We start from the raw sequence: 19,740 nt of genomic DNA on the forward strand, positions 1-19,740 counted from the left end.
AAGTGTCTGCTGACTACACTCTGGGGTTCTATTTGGATGATTTAGAATATTGTGCTTTTTCCCCATCCTAGTTTTCATCTTGACCAAACAGTTCTAGATGACTTTGAACATCTTTATGATATCTAAAAAAACTGGCACTGCACATTGTGGTATACTTTGAGTACTGTGTATAAAGTATAACTTAGGTATTAAAAATCGGAAATAGAATAAAAACACTGCCAGAATTTGTATAGAGAGTCTTAGGAAATTAAATATTAAGAAACTAGAGTTTTTCCTAACAAAGCATTTTTGAGGTGTCAAGAAAAGTGAAGGCTTAAAGAGACAGTTCACATTTCCAAAAAATGTGTATACACTTAAGTGGTACAAGTACAACTTTGTTACATGGGATATATTTTGTAATGTAAAGTCTAGACTTTTAGTGTATCCATCACCCAAAAAATGTACATTATACCCATTATGCAGTTTCTTATTATCCTTCCCATTTCCACCTTTCTGAGTCTCCATTGTCTATAATTCCACAAGTGTCCATTATTTAGCTCCCAATTATAAGTGAGAACATGGTGGTATTTGTCTTTCTGTTTCTGGGTTGCTCTACTAAGCTAATGGTCTTTGGTTCCATCCACGTTGCTGCAAATGACATGATTTCATTCTTTTTTCATGACTAAATAGTATTCCATTATGTATCTTGAATGTTTTAAAAATGATTTAGTTGTAATTATTTGTAATACTTTAAAAAATTTATCTATGAAGAGCACCTTTAAATGATACACAGAAAAAGACTTGATTTTTAACTATCTAGAGAAGAGTTTGTTTTGCCATAGTCGGTAATTTTCTAGTAAGAAAAGAGTTCCCCTGGGAAAGTATTGTACTGGTGTCACAGAAGTGTTATACCTGTAAAATATAGATAATCCCAACCGTGTTATTGCCTTCCTCCCCTTCTTTTTCCACAAGTTTGGTTGGGTTGATGTGTTACTTGTGAACACATTTCTCTCTGCTGCCTACTGTAAAGAGTAGGGCATGTGTTCACCCTCTCCATCAGCATATTGTAACGTCAACTTGTCTTCTTTGGTAGGTCACTGACCCAAAGCGGCCTCTTTCATTTGGCGTCACACTGGGAGAACTTAGTTTGTTGGTAATGTTGGCCTTATTTAACATTTCTGTGGAAACTTAGTAAAGTATTAATCTGAAGTCACAGGTTGAATTGCTTAAAATCAGCTATTACTACACACACCTATTATGTATTTTTATATATAATCTTGTATAGCTTTTCTAGAAGCTTAAGACTTTTAGTGATGTTGTGATTATATTTTCTAGTTATTTTGACTTGTCTTTTCATGTAAGAAGTATAAAAAATAATGATCAAGCCAATTGAAAGGAATAAAAGCTATATCTTAAACATGTGGGGATAGTAGGGAAGATGAATTTTTGTGGAGACATGTATTCATCCCTGGTACAGGTAGATGGAATTTCTAAATAGCTTGGACTCTACCACTCCACTGACACTGTTCTTAACAAGTTTATCAGTAATGTCTTACTGCTAAATAAGTAGAGTATTTAACATTGCTGACTATGCTGCTCATCTAGAAACATGGTTGTGCTATGATTTTCATGATCTCTTGGTTTTATTCCTATTTTACAATTATTTAATCTTTTTATTTATTTGAATGTGTGCATCCTTCAATATTGTTTAGGCTGACTCTCTATTTTCACTAGACCCAATTCTTTCCACAGTTCAAACAGATACTAGCCCAGTAATTATATTCTGAATAAATGAACTCAGTTAAATTATAGTTTCCTCAATTCTCTTTTTAATGCTTCTTTGATTTTACCATAAAATGTGGAAAGAAACATAGCTAATGTGAGCTAATATTAGTTAGGTATATTTTCTTCCTAAGTGACTTTGTTACAGTTTGCAAATATTAGAGCATTATTGTATGACATCTATACCACATTTCACAGTTACTCTTTTTTCTTTTAGACTGCAAATGAACACTGGACTCCATGCATATTAAATGAAGCAGAAAAAATTATATATAAGGTACTATATTAGAGTAAAAAATTCTTGTTAGTAAACCTTGATGAAGCAGAATGTACCATTGGAATGTGAGTTAAATTGTAAGATCTAGCTTTGACTCTGCTACTTACAGTGTGACCTATAATCAGTGACCTATTCTGAGGTTTAGCTTCTTCACCTATCAAATGAAGGAACTGGATAAAATTAATATTTTCCAAATGTAGAGAACTAAGTAGCTGAGATATTTTAAGATGTTATAGAAAAAATATTCTCTGGTTGAGTAAGATTACTGATTAAAGTACTAAGCTATTGAAATTAAACAGGTATGTTTCATTTTGTTTTAAACTATGGGACTTCACAGTACTTCAAATATGCTAACAAGCATTGTGACTCACCAAGAGGGTTACTTAGTGTGTAGCTTCCCCCACCTTTTGATTATAGATTCCTCACCTACCACCTCTCCTCAGGAAAACAGCTGTTCCTGTCTGCTGGAAGGATGACATATTTCTTATTCAGCAAAATATTTACTGTTAAATTCTCAGTAAACATTTGATAGTTGAAGCTATAGTTTAGCAATTGCTGGATTTAAGTCTGTGATTAACATGAATTTATTTTCCCTTCATGTATGCATCCTTTCCTTTCAAAGTTCAGAATGGTAGTTGAGTAATTTTGGAATAGTGAATATGTGAATAATCTCTTAATATAGGTTCGTAATTTTAATGTGTTGGTTGTTTGACCTTTTTCATTTTTCTTTTATAGCTTATACGACTTGATAGTCTTAGTGCCTACTGGAATGTAAACTGCAGCATGTCTTACCAGGGATCAAGGGAACAGATTTTGGTAATTGTTTAATATAAGAGATCGTTAATGAGGACAGGATATCAGTCATTTGATTAACTTGTGTTTCACTAAATTAGAACTGTAACAAACATTTTTGGAATCTGTGTTTTCAAAAAAGCACTTTTGGTCTTTGTGAAATCGTTTACTAGACCATGACAGGAGAGCCTGCAGTATTAAATTAAACCTGCATTTATGGCCTTTTACTCTTTCATTTTGATGGTATTCGTGATACATTATAATATTTCATATGAGAATGATTAAGAGTATTATGAAGAAAGATGATATATCTCAGATGTATAAAACATATATCCTTGGCAAATGTTTAGGCATTTTTGGAAATGGATTTCCTGAATAGTGGAAGATCAATTCAAAACTTTGAGGTGCTAAACCAATCTTAGTCATGTTTGTTTTCTTAGAGGAGAGAGGGAGAGCAATTCAATTATCTCAACTGAATAAATTTCAACGTTCTACATCTTGTTTCTCAGAAAGACAGTGTAACACGTAATTTGCCTTTGACTAGCATGTATTTGAGTGCTCAATTCATGGATATACATATGTTTTTTCCAAAGTCAGAGGGAAACACAGTGTTACAATGTTGTTTCTAGATATTTATAATTTAAAAATTATCAACTCTGTATCTTTATACTTGTAACTAATTTTTAGTGTATTTTTTAAATGTACTGTTATTTACGCAGAAGAGAATAAAGATACTGGTGTAAGATCTAAGTTTTTATTCTGCGTGTGTGGCTGAATGTGTGTGCATTTTCTTTTTCATTTTCATTCTAATTTTTTGTTTAGGATCAGCTGAAAAATGAAATTCTTACAAGTGAAAATATACCTCCAAATTATCAATACAGTAAGTAATAGTAAAAGTTTATTTCATGTTCTAGAAAGAAACATGGAATTAAATACTTTAGCATACTTTTTCTGATCAAGTTAGTTGGACAGAACATCTATGTTACATGTTAGTGTCGTGATACAGCATGTTTGGGCTATAGCCAATTGCTTAGAACAGATCGATCATAGCACATCCTGGAGGAGCAGGAGAGAGAGAGAAGGTTGATCAAAGAGAAAGTGACAGAGCTGGGGTTTGCTCTCTAGAGCCAGCCTCCTTTGACCTTCATGTGCTCTTCTTACCTCGTCATTATATTCTTTGTTTTAGGATTTAGATTTTCTTTCTTTCTTTCTTTCTTTTTTTTTTTTAAAACAACAACTAAATCTCTGAGACCTTCATACTCAGGTTACCCCTACCCTGTCATTCTTGCATTGTTAGGATAAACCAGCCAGTCTAGAGAGTTTTTTAAAGTGAACATTTTTATTTCTTGGCAGTGTCACTGTTATTTTAAGATTAGTTCTCTAGCAAAGTTACCTACCTATTTATTTATTTTTCTTATCTGCTGTATTTATTTCAAGCTCATTCTAAAGAAGCTATAAGTATACCCTCCATGATTGTTCTTCGTTTTCCTACCATGTTATTTCATATCGCTTTTTGTCACTGTTGTTTTCTTTGTTTTTTTCCTCCCTCCCTCCTTCTCTCCCTCCCTCCCGACAGGATTTTTCTCTGTTATCCATGCTGGAGTGTGGTGGTATAATACTAGCTCTCTGTAACCTCAAATCCTGGGCTCATGGATCTCCCGCCTCAGCCTCCTGAGTAGCTGGGACTATAGACACATACCACCATGCCTGACTAAATAAAAACATTTTTTTTTTTTTTTTTTGTACAGATGGGTTCTCACAATGTTGCCCAGGTTGGTCTTGAACTCCTGACCTTAAGCGATCCTTCTGCCTTGGCCTTCTAAAGTGCTGGGATTGCAGTTATTTTATAGCTAATTGCTGTTGGATGGTAGTTGATACTTTGTTTTATGTTCACAGATTCCTCTATTTTGTGATGGTAAAATTTTCAAGTGTTGCGGTTTGTGAAAGCATTTAGTTTTATTGATGAAAGTAGTTTAAAAAAATCTACAACTTCATTCTTGGACATTTTCCATTTATAATGAGTCTGTGCATCAGTTAAACATTTTGTACAATCTCATACAAATTGTAATTACCAGAAACTGTCAACATTTTTACGGTTTTAATACTGTTGACAGTTAAAATTTATTACCTTGCTTTTTTATGTCTTTCATCTTCTCTAATGTGCTTTTTTTTTGAGTTGGAGTCTCACTCTGTTGCCCAGACTGGAGTGCAGTGGCCACTCCTGGCCACCGCAGCCTCGCCCGGCTCGGCTCCGGCAATCCTTCCGCCTCAGCCTTTATGCTTTTTATGTTACTTTTCACCTGAATAATTTTTTTTAGTTGGTTCTAAGATTGTATATGTAACAATCATTTTGAAAGTCATTAAGTGGTGAGCAATTTGTTTTTTCTGGAATGAATTTTATTCATGATTGTGTTCCTAAATTCTGCCAGTGATTAAGACAAATTATTTAGATTTCATTTCCTTTTGTATATTAGTATTTTTAATGAATGATAAAGCCAGTAAATGTCTTGTAGCAAGGAAGAGGAGCCTAGTTTTATACAGATTGTGAATAACCAAGAGTAGATTGTTTGTTAGGATAAACAGACAAACTGGACTCCGGTTTCATCCTTGGAGATTCCACTTTAACCACTGAGCTTATTATTATACAGATAAGTAGAGGCTTAAATTGTCTAAATATTTTTTGGCAGTGATTTTGTCTCTTATATTTTTTGATTATTTTTCTTTAGTTTCAAAGTAGTAATGTTCTCATAGTTATTTACAACTCATTCCATGTAGAAACATATCTTATGTTTTCTCCTGTGTGATGTAAGTTTTCCAGCCAATATCAGCCTCTGCAAAACTCTACATGAATCCTTATGCAGAAACAGAGCTCAAAACACCCAAACTGGACTGGAACATAGAAGTACAAAATATTGCCATTGAGTTGACCAAGCCTCAGGTATAGTTCATTTGCACATTTCCAGCTTTGATTAGTCTTGGTCTTCCCTTTTTTATCCTTTGTGATTGTTGTATCTCTAATGGTTCTTTTGGCTCATTGTGTTGAGATTTGACTCTTAAATTTTTTTTAAAGAAATTTCAGATTTAAGAAGTAGTTTCCTTCATTTTATCTGAGACCTTTTCCTAAATGATGGAGAATCATATCAATCTAGAGTGAGTGACTTATCATTTAATTCACAGTTGTTGATGAAGGATCTTAATATATTCTTTCCTCCTCAGTTTTTAAAGGCAGACACTCTTTTATTAAATATTGTTTGTTTAATTTTTAGAACAGTTATATTGGCAGGTTTTCCTCCGTTTGTTTTATGGTTATGTGCCCAGAGCATTCGGATAACAGACCTGAGAAACTGGAAGTGAAAGGAAGGCAGGAGATTTAGCTAATTTAGTTTTAGAACAGTTCTGTCCAAATGTAATGTAAATTGTTTTTATAATTTTAGATTTCTAGTAGCTACATTAGAAAAGTAAAACAGAAAAAATATAGATGGAGTTAACTTTATTTACTTAGAGACAGGATCTTGCTGTCACTCAGACTGTAGTGCAGTAGCACGATTTTAGTTCCCTGCGTCATGAAACTCCTGGACTATGGCAGTCCTGCCTCAGCCTCCCGAATAGCTAGGACTACAGGTGCATGCCACCATGCCGATTAATTTTTTTTTTTTTTGAGTTGGAGTCTCACTCTGTCGCCCAGGCTGGAGTGCAGTGGCTGCTCCCGGCCACCGCAGCCTTGACCTGCTGGGCTCCAGCGATCCTTCCGTCTCACCCTTCCAAGTAGCTGGAATTACAGGCATGCGCTACCACGCTGGCTGATTTTTTGATTTATTGTAGTGATGAGGTCTCGCTGCCCAGGCGGGTCTCGAACCCGCGGGCTCAGGCAATCCACTCACCTCAGCCTCCCAAAGGCGCGGGATTACAGGCTGAGCCACCGAGCCCAGCAAAATTTTTTTTAACTTAAAAAAAAAAATTTAAAAATGTTTGTAGAGATGATCTTGCTATGATGCCCAAGCTAGTCTTAAATTCCTGGGCTCAAGCAGTCCTTCTGCCTCGGTCTCCCAGAGCACGAGGATTACAGATGTGAGCCTTCACGCCCAACCTGAAATGAACTCTAATAACATTTTATTTAACTTAAAATTTCAAAAATATTAATCATTTCAACATGTAATCAGTATAAAAAGTTGTAATGAGATACTTTACATTTTCTCCTCTCAAGTCTTTGAAATCGTTCATACTCACAGTACACTTAAGTTCATACTCCACACATTTCATGTGATGAATAGCCACATGGCAGGTAACCCTTAGAATTGCATTAAGAAAACTTAGGGGTCGGGCTTGGTGGCTCAGCCTGTAATCCCAGCACTTCGGGAGGCCGAGGTGAGTGGGTTGCCTGAGCCCACTGGTTCGTGACCAGCCCCGGCAACTTGGTGAGACCTTGTCTCTACAACAAATCAAAAATTAACCGGGTGTGGGAGTACGCACCTGGACTTCTGGCTACTTGGAAGGCTGAGGCAGAAGGATCACTGGAGCCCAGCAGGTCAACTCTGGGGTGGCTGTGAGCGTGCCACTGTACTCTACCCTGGGCAATGGAATGAAACTCCAACTCAAAAAAAAGAAAAATTAGGGAGGAGGAAGCTAGATTTCTATCTTGCCTGCTGTTACTACTATGTGTATGTTTTTCTCCATTTGAGTTGTTTATCAGATCTACACGAACTTGCTGTGATGGTGGTGAGATGGCTACTTGAATAGCTTTATCTGGCTTTAGTTATGCAATACTTTTCTGGAGCATTTGAACATCAGCTCATAGGTAGCTATTGCCGAAATGATGATACAGGAAAAAGATGTAGTTTTAGAAACAGGCATATTTCATGTCAGCAGTTATAGATATCATATTTTATTGTTTCTATGATGTACATTTATTTCAGATGTTAACATATCTGAAAATAGGATAGGATGTTGGTGGTATGACAGTTTAATTGGCAGCAGTTTTCTTTTTTAGTGGAACTTAAAAATTAAGTTACAACTCATAATTGAAATATAGAATATTGTAGAATTACCAGGCAACATTGTTCAGGGAACTTGGAGTTTCCCTAGACTGAAAAATAGAGTAAAATGTATTTATACATGCAGTGTAATAAATCTAATTTTATTTTTGTTTTGACAGTACTTAAGTATGATTGACCTTTTGGAGTCAGTGGACTATATGTTTAGAAATGCCCCTTACAGGAAATACAAGCCATATTTACCACTTCATACCAATGGTCGACAGTGGTAAGTTAGAATTTGTTTTTTATTTTATGAGAAACATATTCATGTAACTTGGTACTCTCAGAGTTAAGACACCTTCAAAAGCTGTATAATCCAGTCATTTTGTTAAAAAAAAAAATAGACAGGAGAGGGAGGGATTGCTATATGTGTCCATGCCACTTTTTTCATAAGCATATCCCGTTGTTTTTCTGCTCCTAGATTCCTACATTCTTGAGTTGACATTCAAGACTTTCACGATTTAAAAAATGTCTTATTGCTCATCACCCACATGGGCTTAATGTTACAACCATACTGGGACACTGTTAATTTTTTACAACATGTCATTTGTGCCTTTATGACTTTGCTTGGCTATTCCTCTTCCTGGAGGGCTTCCTTATATCTTAATCTATTTAAGTCGGAGAATTGTACTGGGGCATTGAAACATTATGGTTAAGCTTTTATAGGAAGACAAAGACAAAAAATTTAATAGTGTGAAACATCAAAGCTGTTTTCCTGCTTTTTCTTAAGTCTTTATATTCAAATTTACATTAACAAAATTTCATTTTCAGGTGGAAATATGCAATTGATTCTGTTCTTGAAGTTCATATTAGAAGGTATACACAGATGTGGTCATGGGGTAACATAAAAAAGCATAGACAGCTACTTAAGAGTTACAAAATTGCCTACAAAAACAAGCTAACACAGACTAAAGTCTCAGAAGAAATACAGAAACAGATTCAGGTATGTCTTTCATATGTTAGAGCTATTATTTGTCTAATCTTTTAAGATTAATTCTTCTACATGTAATTTGAATCAAAATACAATTTTAGAAAGAACAGAAGTCATTTCTTTGAGAGAAAATTTTATGGAAAAATGCAGACTTTTTTTTCCACTTCTTTTTCTTTCTTTTTTTTTTTTTTAAACAAAAAACCGTTCCTCCCAACCTAATATCAGATAAAACAAGGCATTGTAAACTATTAGGGGAAATGTGTCTATAATAATGTTTAGAAAACCAATATCAGAATACCAGAGCTGTTTAGATATGCATTCATGAGCTAGCTATATCTTGTTTGTTAGTAAAAACACTGTATTTAAATATGGTACATACTTTTTTTAAGACTCCAAAATCTTATTTATAAAAACAGCTTTCATTTCTTGAGACCAGAAAGAATTTTTTTTTTTTTTACATTTTCAATTTTTTTTACTTTAAAGATGTGGAGTACAATTCAGGGTTAGGTATACAAATGTTCATTATACAGGCACCCTTGTTGATGAGGTGTGCCCCTCCTTCCCCAGGCAGATTCCCACTACTGCCGATCCCGCCTCCCTGCCCCGCCCCTGTACCCCTGCAGTTTCCTGCTACTGCCAATCTTCAGAAAGAAGTCTTATTTACCTACTTTCAAAAGATAGAAACACACTGAATGCATAATTTGCTTAACATCCCACCTGATCTTGGTTATGACACAGTTCCTACCACTGATTCATATGGTGAAGAATGAATTGCATTCCTGTTACTCTGAAATATATGACAATCACTAGTATGATATATTAGGAAAAGCATAGGTACTGGAGTCAGAAGGCTTTGGGTTCAGGCACCAACTTGGATATTTACCAAGTGTTATTCTGATCATGAACAGAAGTTTCTCAGCCTCTCAGGTCTACTGTTCTCATATATAAAATGGAAGCAATACTGTTTTACAGGGTCATGAGAATTGCATGAGATAATATGTGAAGCACCTGGAACACAGGCTACCCAGTTAAAGTTTGATTTCCCCTTACCTACTTTTATATTCCTTAAATCAGTTTCTACCTTAGCCTGCTTACTGACTTGCAGAATTTTGCATTAAATTTTGTGTATTTTATAATGGTGCTTTAATGTAACATGTAAAATAAAAAGAATAAGTGAGCCTAAGAAGTAAGAACCATAAGAATAATACCTAAAACAAATCCCCTTCCTAAATATTCTTATTTTTATGTGCATATATGCTATGAATTACAGTGATCTTATAGAAAAATTATTTTATACTCTTTAATAAGGATTTACATTCTTGGAAAACTTACTTTCTCTTGTAAAAAATAAAAAATTTTGAAAGCCTAGTGTATGGTCAAATTTATACTTTCATTATAGATCATGAGTATGATAATGAACTAGATAAGCTTAGAAATCATAAAAGAATTTTTTTTAATATAATGATTACTTTCTTGTTTACAAGTGTCTCTTTGTTTTATAGGACCTGGAGAAAACTCTAGATGTTTTTAACATAATTTTGGCAAGGCAACAAGCACATGTTGAGGTAATTATTTTTATTAGCTGGTTTTATATTTTAAATGTGTAAATACCACTCTTTTAGAGCTAGGATCAAGAAACCTAAGTTTCATGAGTTGAAGTTGAGTTTCTATTGCTTAATTTAGTCTCAGGAGAAAATAAACTATAATACTAGAAAAAAGTTGCTAACATAAAGGGGTGAACACTTACAAAATTTTATAACTAAAAACCTGAAAAACTTCAAGAAGGTGGTAAATAAAAGTCATCTATAATCCTAACAGCTTAGAATGCTACTTTTAGCATTAGCAGGAAAAAAACTTTGTTTTTCTCCCATGCTTATATACCTACTTGTTTATGCTTTTTAGTCTTCATTTCTTTTTCTTTCCTTTGTTTCCTCTTCCCTCCCTCTCTCCCTTCTTCCTTCTCTCCCTCTGTAATGACTTCTCTCCCTCTTTCCTTCACTTTCTTCTTTTCTTTTCAGAATTGGAGTTGATTTGTTTATAATGGTTTATAACTGCTTATTTATGATACTTTGTGCACATTGTTCCATGTCATTTCTAAGATTCTGTAACATGACTTTTTGGTAATTAAAAAATAAAGTGCAAATGCAATATAACTCATTATAGAAAAGTTAGGAAACAGATCAACAAAATAAGAAAATAGAAACACTCATCTCACATACTAAAGGAAACTATTGTTAATACCTTTCTGTAAATCCTTGTAGTTTATTTTATTTATTTATCTATTTATTTTTTTGAGTTGGAGTCTCATTCTGTCACCCAGACTGGAGTGCAATGGCCGCTCCCAGCCACCGCAGCCTCGACCAGCTGGGCTCTGTTGATCCTTCCACCTCAGTCTTCCGAGTAGCTGGAACTACAGGCACGCGCTACCATGCCCGGCTAATTTTTGATTTTTATTGTAGAGATGAGGTCTCGCCAAGTTGCCCAGGTGGGTCTCGAACCCGCGGGCTCGGCAATCTACTCACCTCAGCCTCCCAAAGTCACGGGATTACAGGCTGAGCCACCGAGCCCGGCTTACAGTTTATTTTATAGTTATAGATATCCATACACAGACTCATACTTTTAAATGAGATGAAAGCATATGCAGCTGACTCTTGGACAGCGTGAAGGGGAGGGCTGCCACCAATCTCCCTTTTGAGCAGTTGGAGATATACATACAAATTTTGAATTTCCAAAATCTTAACGATTAATAGCTTACTTTTAAATTTTTATTTTATTATAGAGATGTGGGGTATAAGTCAGGATTAGCTACACAAGTAGGCTGCGTGCCAGTGGTCCTCACTTCTCCTGTTTTAGGACCAGTTTCCCTTTGTGGTGTTATGTGCCCCGCCCCCTTTTCCCCACCAGCAGTGTCCAGCTACTGCTGGTCCCTCCCTTGTGCTAATGTGATAAAATGTTTAGGTCCCACTTATGAGTGAGAACATGCGGTATTCAGTTCTTTGCTTCTGTGATAGATTGCCAAGTATTCAATTTGAATAACCTACTGTTGACAGAAAGTCTTACTGATAATATAAACAGTTGATTAACACATACTTTTAAATGTTATATGTATTATGTAGTGTATTCTTAAAATAAAGTAAGCTAGAGAAAAAATGTTACTAAGAAAATCATAAAGAAAAGAAAATATATTTACTATTTATTAGGTGGAAATGGGTCATCATGAAGGTCTTCATCTCTGTCATTTTCATACTGAGTAGGCTGAGGATGGGGAGGAAAAAGAGGGACTGGTCTTGTTCTGTCCAGGGTGGCAGAGGTGAAGAAAATCTGTGTATAAGTGGACTCAAGCAGCTCAAGCCCATGTTGTTCAAGGGTCTGCTGTTCACTTGTTTGTTTATTTAACAAATACTGAGTGCCTGTGTTGCTTGCATTATGGGTAAGAGTGTTGTGGACTCGTGAGTCAAATGTTCTGGCTTCTGATCCCAGAGTTGCCATTCACTGGTGATTTTGGGCTATTTAACCTCTCTCTACCTTAGTTCCCTGATTTGTGAGATGGGATTAATGAATAGTACCTACATCATAGGGTTATCGTTAGGAATAATAATGCTTCATATAAAGCACTTAGACTGTTGTGTGCTAGGCACATAATTTCTAAATAAGTAATTTTTTCTCCATCATTATCTTTGCATTAGCATGCAGAAGTAAACAACACAGACAAAAATCCTTTACTTACGTTCTAGTAGGAGAGAAGGATAATAAATACATAAATAAAAATAAAGTAGGAAGGAATATAGCGTGTGCTGGGACTAAGCAGTGATGATAATAAAGGTTGCAGTTTTAAACAGGGTAGTCAGGGAAAACCTTACTAAGAAGGAAACATTTGAGCAAAGAACCGAAGAGAGGGAGTTAGCTAGAAAGATATCCTAAGGAAACTTATAACTAGACAAAAAGAATAAAATGTAGCCTGCCTCAAGGTTTTGGAATGGGAACATATCTCCTGAGAGAGGAGGGGAGTGTGGTGGTTGGTGAGATCAGAGAAGTAAGGTAGCAGGGGCTTGGGAGGGGTGCTTGTGGGAGGAGGGGAGGATGCCAGATTATGTAAAATGTTATAAGTCATTGTGTGGATTTGGGCTTTTACTCAGAGTTGGGAAGCCATTAGTAGGTTTTGATTATAGAAGACGTGCTAAGTTTTAAATTTCATTCTGACTGCTTGTTAGACTCTTGTTAAGAAGGAAGGCAGGGTAAAAGCCAGGATGCTATTGAAATAATTGCAGTAACCTGTGGCTGCAGCTTGACTGAGAATGGTTGCAATAAAGGTGACGGGAAAGGATCAGATTCTGGATTAATTTGAAGGTGGAGCTAGTATTTCCTTACTTATTCGATGTGGGTTGTAAGAGAGTGAGCCAGGGATGCCTTTAAGGGTTTTGACCTGGAACGATTGGAAGGATGGCGTTGCCATCAAATAAGTTGGGGAAGACTAGGTGGAACAAGCTTGGCTAAGGCAGGAGAAGATAAGGAGTTCAATTGTGGGTCTATTAAGTTTCAGCTGTCTCTTATACATCATAGGAGATATGTGGAGTAGGCAGTTGGATACATGAATGTGGAGTTCAGGAGAGGAGTATATGCTGAATATACAAATGTAGGAAAGGTTAGCACACAGATGTCATAAGGCCACGAGATTGAATGAGGTCACCTGGAATTACAGTAGCTATAGAAGAGGAGGGTTCCAGAGATCTAAAGCATGCTATTGTTATGGTCAGAGATATTGGAAAGAACCAGCACAGTTGACTGTAAGTGATTGTCAGAGCTGTAGAAGAAAAGCCATATGAATGTAACACTTTCAAATCCAAGTGTGAAAGAATTTCAATGAAGAGTGATCAGCTGTGACAGGTGCACCTGAATTGTCTACTGAGCTAGAACTGAGAATTGAACATTACATTGACAAAATCTGGGATTTCTTTAGCCACAAGTTTTTCAAATAATTTTTTGGCTTCAATTTCTTTTTCCTTCTTCTCTCTTTTTGGACTGTATTTATATATGTATATATAAAGGCAAGTATGAAAACACCCATATATATGTTAGCTATATATTTATGTCTATATATTTAAATATCTTGTATATATACATACATAGTTATATATGTATATCTTTATATAGTTATATATGTATATCTTTAGATTTTTTGATGTGATACCATAAGTTGCTGAGGCACCATTCATTTTTCCCCCCTCAATCTTTTTTTCTGTTTTCAGGTTGGATAATTTCTGTTGATCTGTATCTTCAAGTTCTCTTTCTTCTGTCATCTCCATTTTGCTATTGAGCCCATCCTGGGAGTTTTAAATTTCAGATACCATATTTTTCAGGTCTAAAATTCCTGTTGAATTCTTTTTTATAGTTTGTATTTCTCTACTGAAAATTCCAATCTTTTTAGTAATTTCCAGTATATTACCCTTTACCTCATGTACAGTTTCAGTGGCTCTGATAGTTCCAATGTCTAGGTTATCTGATCATTGGCATCTGTTGATTTTCTTTCTCCTGAAAATTGGTCACATTTTCCTATTTTATTTGTTTTTGTATGTCAAGTAATTTTATTTGTTTTTGTATGTCAAGTAATTTTAGATTGTACTTTTGACATTGCAGTTATTATATGATGTAGTCTCTTATTATAATTATCTAGAAAATGTTGATTTAAAAATTTTATTTTATTTATTTATTTATTATAGATATGTGGGGTACAATTCAGGGTTAGATATATGAACATTAATCATGCAGGTATCCTTGTTGATGAGGTATGCTCCCTTCCCCTAGCCGTTTCCGTCAACTGCCAATCCCACCTCCCCCCGACTGTTTTTCCACTACTACCAATCCCTTTCTTATAGCATTATAATTGTTCAAGGTCCATTTTTGAGTGAGAACATATGGAACTCAGTTCTTTGTTTCTGTGATAAATCACTGAGTATGATCGACTCCAAATCCATCCAAGTGGCTGCAAAGTCCATATATTTATTCTTCTTTATGACTGCATAATATTCCATTGTGTATATGTACCACATTTTTTTAATCCAGTCCAACTTTGATGGACAACACGGTTGGTTCCATGTTTTTGCTATTGTGAATAGAGCTGCAACATACATACATGTGCAGGTATCTTTGTCATAGAATGATTTGAGTTCCTCCGGGTATATTCCCAATAGGGGAATTACTGGGTCATATGGAAGGTCAATTTCTAGTTCTTTCAGAAATTGCCACACTGTCTTCCATAGAGGTTGCACTAGTCTGCATTCCCACTAGCAGTGTAGAAGCATTCCTTTTTCTCCACATCCTCGCCAGCATCTGTCGTTGTTTGTTTTATTAATAATGGCCTTTCTTACAGGGGTTAGGTGGTATCTTAATGTGGTTTTGATTTGTATTTCTCTGATGATGAGTGAGGCTGAGCACTTTTTCATGTGTCTGTTGGTTGCCCGTATATCTTCTTTTGAAAAGTATCTATTCATGTCTTTTGCCCACTTTTAAAAGGGGCTGTTTGTTTTTTTCCTTTGGGCATGTTTGAATTCCTTGTAGATCCTAGATGTTAGGTCTTTGTCAGATATACAGTTGACATATATTTTTTCCCATTCTGTGGGCTGTCTTCCTGTTCTCTTGATGGTTTCTTTTGCTTTGCAGAAGTTGGTTAATTTGATGAGGTCCCACTTGTCTATCTTATTTCTTAAGGTATTGGCCTTTAGGGTTCTGGTTAGGAATTTGTTGCCAGTTCCAATTTCCATAAGGGTGTCTCCTGAGTTTTTAAGATTGTTTTTTGTTTTTTTTTTTGAGTTGGAGTCTCACTCTGTCACCCAGACTGGAGTGCAGTGGCCGCTTCCGGCCACCGCAGCCTCGACCTGCTGGGCTCTGGCGATCCTTCCACCTCAGCCTTCCAAGTAGCTGGAACTACAGGCGCATGCTACCATGCCTGGCTGATTTTTTAATTTATTGTAGAGATGAGATCTCGCTGCCCAGATGGGTCTCGAACCCTCGGGCTCAGGCAATCCACTCACCTCAGCCTCCCAAAGGCACGGGATTACAGGCTGAGCCACCAGTTTGAGGTTTTGTGTTTAGATCTTTGATCCATTTAGAGTTAATTTTTGTGTATGGTGATAGGTAGGGGTCCTGTTTCAGTCTTCTGTATGTGGTCAGCTAGTTTTCCCAGCACCATTTACTGAATAGGTTTTCCTCTCCCCAGTAGTTTTCGTTGGAGGCTTTGTCAAAGATGAGTTGGTTGAGGAATTGAGGCTTTGCTTCTGGAATCTCTATCCTGTTCCATTGGTCTGTGTACCTTTTTTTATACCAATAACAAACTGTTTTGATTACTATAGCTTTATAGTAGAGTTTGAAGTCGGAAGTGTGATACTTCCTGCTTTGTTTCTCTTGCTAAGGATTGTTTTGGATATTCGTGGTCATTTATGTCTCCATATGAATTTCTGTATTGCTTCCAGATCTGAGAAGAATGATGTTGGTAACTTAATGGGTATTGCGTTGGATCTGTAGATTGCCTTTGGTAGGATGAACAGCTTAACAATGTTGATTCTTCCTATCCATGAGCATGGTATCTTTTTCCATTTGTGTCTTCTTGGTTTTTTTGAGCAGTGTTTTGTAGTTCTCATTGTAAAGGTCTTTCACTTCTCTGGTTAGGAAGATGCTGAGGTATTTCATTTTTTTTTGTGGCTATTGTGAATGGGATTATGCTTTTTATTTGGGTTTCTGCCTGCTTGTTGTTGTTTATATAGGAATGCAACTGACTTTTGCACATTTAGTTTGTACCCTGAGACTTTGTCAAAGTCCTTTATCAGTGTCAGCAGGTTTTTGACAGATTATTTTGGATTTTCAAGGTATAGGATCATATCATCAGCAAATAGGGATAGCTTGACTTCTTCTTTTCCTATTGGGGTACCCCTGATTTCCTTCTCTTGTCTAATTGCCTGGGCTAGGACTTCCAACACAATATTGAACAAGAGGGGTGAGAGTGGGCAGCCTTGTCTTGTTCCAGTTTTCAGGGGAAATGCTTCTAGTTTCTGTCCATTTAGCAATATGTTAGCTGTGGGTTTGTCATAGATGGCACTTACTATTTTGAGGTATGTTCCTTCTATGCCTACATGTTTGAGGGTTTTTATCAAGAAAGGATGCTGAATTTTATCAAAAGCTTTTTCTTCATCTAATGAGATCATGTGGTTCTTGTTTTTACATCTTGTTGATGTATTTAATTACATTTATGGTCTTGCGAATGTTGAACCAGCCCTGCATCCTGGGGATGGATGGTTTTTGAGACGTGCTTTTAGATCTGATTTGCTAGAAGTTTGTTGAGGATTTTTGCATCTATATTCATAAGGGATATTGGCCTGTAGTTCTCTTTCTTTGTTGCATCTTTACCTGGTTTGGGTATCAGTGTAATGTTTGCTTTGTAAAATGATTTGGGGAGAATTCCATCTTTCTCAATTGCCTGGAATACTTTCAGTAGGATTGGTATCAGCTCTTCCTGGTATGTTTTGTAGAATTCTGCTGGAAAGCCATCTGGTCCTGGGTTTTTTTTGTAGGTAGTTTTCGTATGACAGAGTCAATTTCCTGGGTTGTTATTGGGCTATTCAGTGTCTCAGTGTGTTCTTGTTTCAACTTGGGTAGGCTGTGTGATGTCAGAAACTCTTCAATTTCATCTAGATTATCAAGCTTGTTTCCATATAGGTGTACCTAGTAATCTCTGATAATCTTTTGTATTTTTTCGAGGTCAGTTGTGATTTTATCTTTTGTATTTCTGATTGTGTTTATTTGGACTTTTTCTCTCTTTTTCTTGTTCCATCTGGCTAGGGGCCCATCAATCTTGTTAATTCTTTCAAAGAATCAGCTTTTTGTTTTGTTGATATTTTCTATGATGTTTTTGTCTTCTATGTTGTATATTTGGGCTCTTATTTTTGTGATTTGGATTCTTCTACTAAAGTTGGGGTTTTGGTGGTCTTCTCTTTCCAGCTCCCTTAGGTGGTTTGTTAGGCTCTCCACTTGTGATCTTTCCATTTTCTTGATGTGTGCTCATAGAGATATAAATTCTCCTCTTAAAACTCATTTCATGGCATCCCAGAGGTTTTGGTAAGATGTTTCTTCATTTTCATATGTTTCCAGGAATCTTTCAATTTCTTCTTTGATTTCAGTGTTGACCCAGTCATTGTTCAGCATCATGCTGTTTAGTGACCATGTCTTTGTGGGTTTTGGGGAAATTTTGTTGGTGTTGATATTTATTTTTATTCCACTGTAGTCTGAAAAGGTGCATGGCAAGATTTTAATCTTATGAAATTTGTTTATGTTTGATTTATGGCCAATGATGTGGTTGCTGTTGGAGTACGTTCCATGTGGTGGTGGAGTAGAATGTATATTCTGTAAGTTTCAATTAAGTCCATTTGTTCACGAGTCTCATTGAGGTTCTGGATATCCTTGCTGATTTTTTGTCTTGGTGATCTGTCCAGGGTTGTGAGTGGGGTATTAAAGTCCCCTGTTATGGCAGTGTTAGAGTCAATTTCTTTTTTAGGTTTGCCTAGAAGCTGCTTTATGAACATTGGTGCTCCTATATTAGGTGCATATATGTTTGGGAAGGATATTTCTTGTTGATGGGTTGAACCTTTTATCATTATATAGTGACTTTCTTCATCTTTTTTGATTTTTGGTAGCTTAAAGGGTATTTTGTCTGAGATTAAGATTGCAACTCCAGCTTTCTTTTGTGTTCCATTCGCCTGAAAATTTGTTTCCCATCCTCTTACTTTGAGTTTGTGAGTGTCCTTTCTGGTGAGATGAGTCTCTTGAAGACAATATATTGTTACCTCATGATATTTTATCCATTTTGCCATTCTGTGTCTTTTCAGTGGTGCATTTAGTCCATTCACATTCAGGCTAATTACTGAAATCTGAGGGTTTATTTTTGTCATGATGTTCTTATAGAGCTGTTGTACTTGTTTGTTGTCTTTCTTTTGTTTTTTTGGGTTGGTTCATGTGTGTTTTCAATCTTTTTCCTGTGCTCTTGTGAAGAACAGTGTTCTTTTTCCCTTTTCTTCTGTGTTTAATACTTTCTTAAGAGTTTCTTGTAGGGTTGGTCTAGAAGCAGCATAAATTCTTAGAGATTGGATGTCTGGGAAAGATTTTAATTCTCCCTCACTGATGAAGCTTACTTTGACTGGGTAGGTTATTCTTCATTGAACTTGTTTATCTTTGAGAACTTTGAATATTGGACTCCAAGCTCTCCTAGCCTGAAGGGTTTCTGTAGATAAATACACTACTATTCTGATTGGTCTTCCCTGGTATGTAGTCTGATCTTTTTCTCTTGCTGCTTTTAGGATTTTTTCTTTTATACGTAGTTTGTTCAGGCAGATTATTATGTGCCTAGGAGTTGGTCTTCTCATTTTTTGTCTTGCTGGGGTTCTCTGAATTTCTTGTGTTTTGAATTTTCACATCATTAATGAGGTGAGGGAAGTTTGCTTGAATAGTTTTGTGGAATGTTTGTTCCAGGGTGGTCTATGTCTCTCTCTGCCTCAGGAAGGCCAATTACTCTTAGGTTCATTCTCTTGAAGTAATCGCTCATCTCTTGAAGGTTTTTTTGTGTCTTTTTAAGCTTCTTTTCTATGTTTTTGACAGTTTGGTTTAGTTCTATATTTTGGTCTTCAAGTTCTGAGATTCTGTCTTCTGCTTGGCTAAGCCTGCTTTCCATGCTCATTAGTTTGTTATGTATTTCAATCACAATATTCTTTTTTTTTTTTTTTTTTGAGTTGGAGTCTCACTCTGTCGCCCAGACTGGAGTGCAGTGGCTGCTCCTGGCCACCGCAGCCTCGGCCTGCTGGGCTCTCGCGATCCTTCCGCCTCAGCCTTCCGAGTAGCTGGAATTACAGGCATGCGCTACCACGCCTGGCTGATTTTTTTTGATTTATTGTAGAGATGAAGTCTCG

At 36.1% G+C, this 19,740-nt stretch overlaps 1 protein-coding gene across 1 annotated transcript in view; it reads left to right on the plus strand.

The window, feature by feature from the left end:
• The window catches only part of VPS13C (vacuolar protein sorting 13 homolog C), a gene marked incomplete at its 3' end in the record, with an annotated part of 134,427 nt that overhangs the window by 21,511 nt on the left and 93,176 nt on the right, over positions 1-19,740 (plus strand). Inside the window, exons 9-16 of the mRNA XM_021710445.1 lie at positions 1,073-1,132; positions 1,979-2,038; positions 2,774-2,854; positions 3,653-3,710; positions 5,641-5,768; positions 7,983-8,089; positions 8,635-8,806; positions 10,297-10,359. Coding sequence (XP_021566120.1) covers positions 1,073-1,132; positions 1,979-2,038; positions 2,774-2,854; positions 3,653-3,710; positions 5,641-5,768; positions 7,983-8,089; positions 8,635-8,806; positions 10,297-10,359 — 729 coding nt within the window. The remainder of the gene's footprint in view (positions 1-1,072; positions 1,133-1,978; positions 2,039-2,773; positions 2,855-3,652; positions 3,711-5,640; positions 5,769-7,982; positions 8,090-8,634; positions 8,807-10,296; positions 10,360-19,740) is intronic.

Source organism: Carlito syrichta, unplaced genomic scaffold (genome assembly GCF_000164805.1).
Source record: "Carlito syrichta isolate Samal-C Ts95f unplaced genomic scaffold, Tarsius_syrichta-2.0.1 Scaffold288993, whole genome shotgun sequence".
In the NCBI taxonomy this organism is placed as follows: Eukaryota; Metazoa; Chordata; class Mammalia; order Primates; family Tarsiidae; genus Carlito; species Carlito syrichta.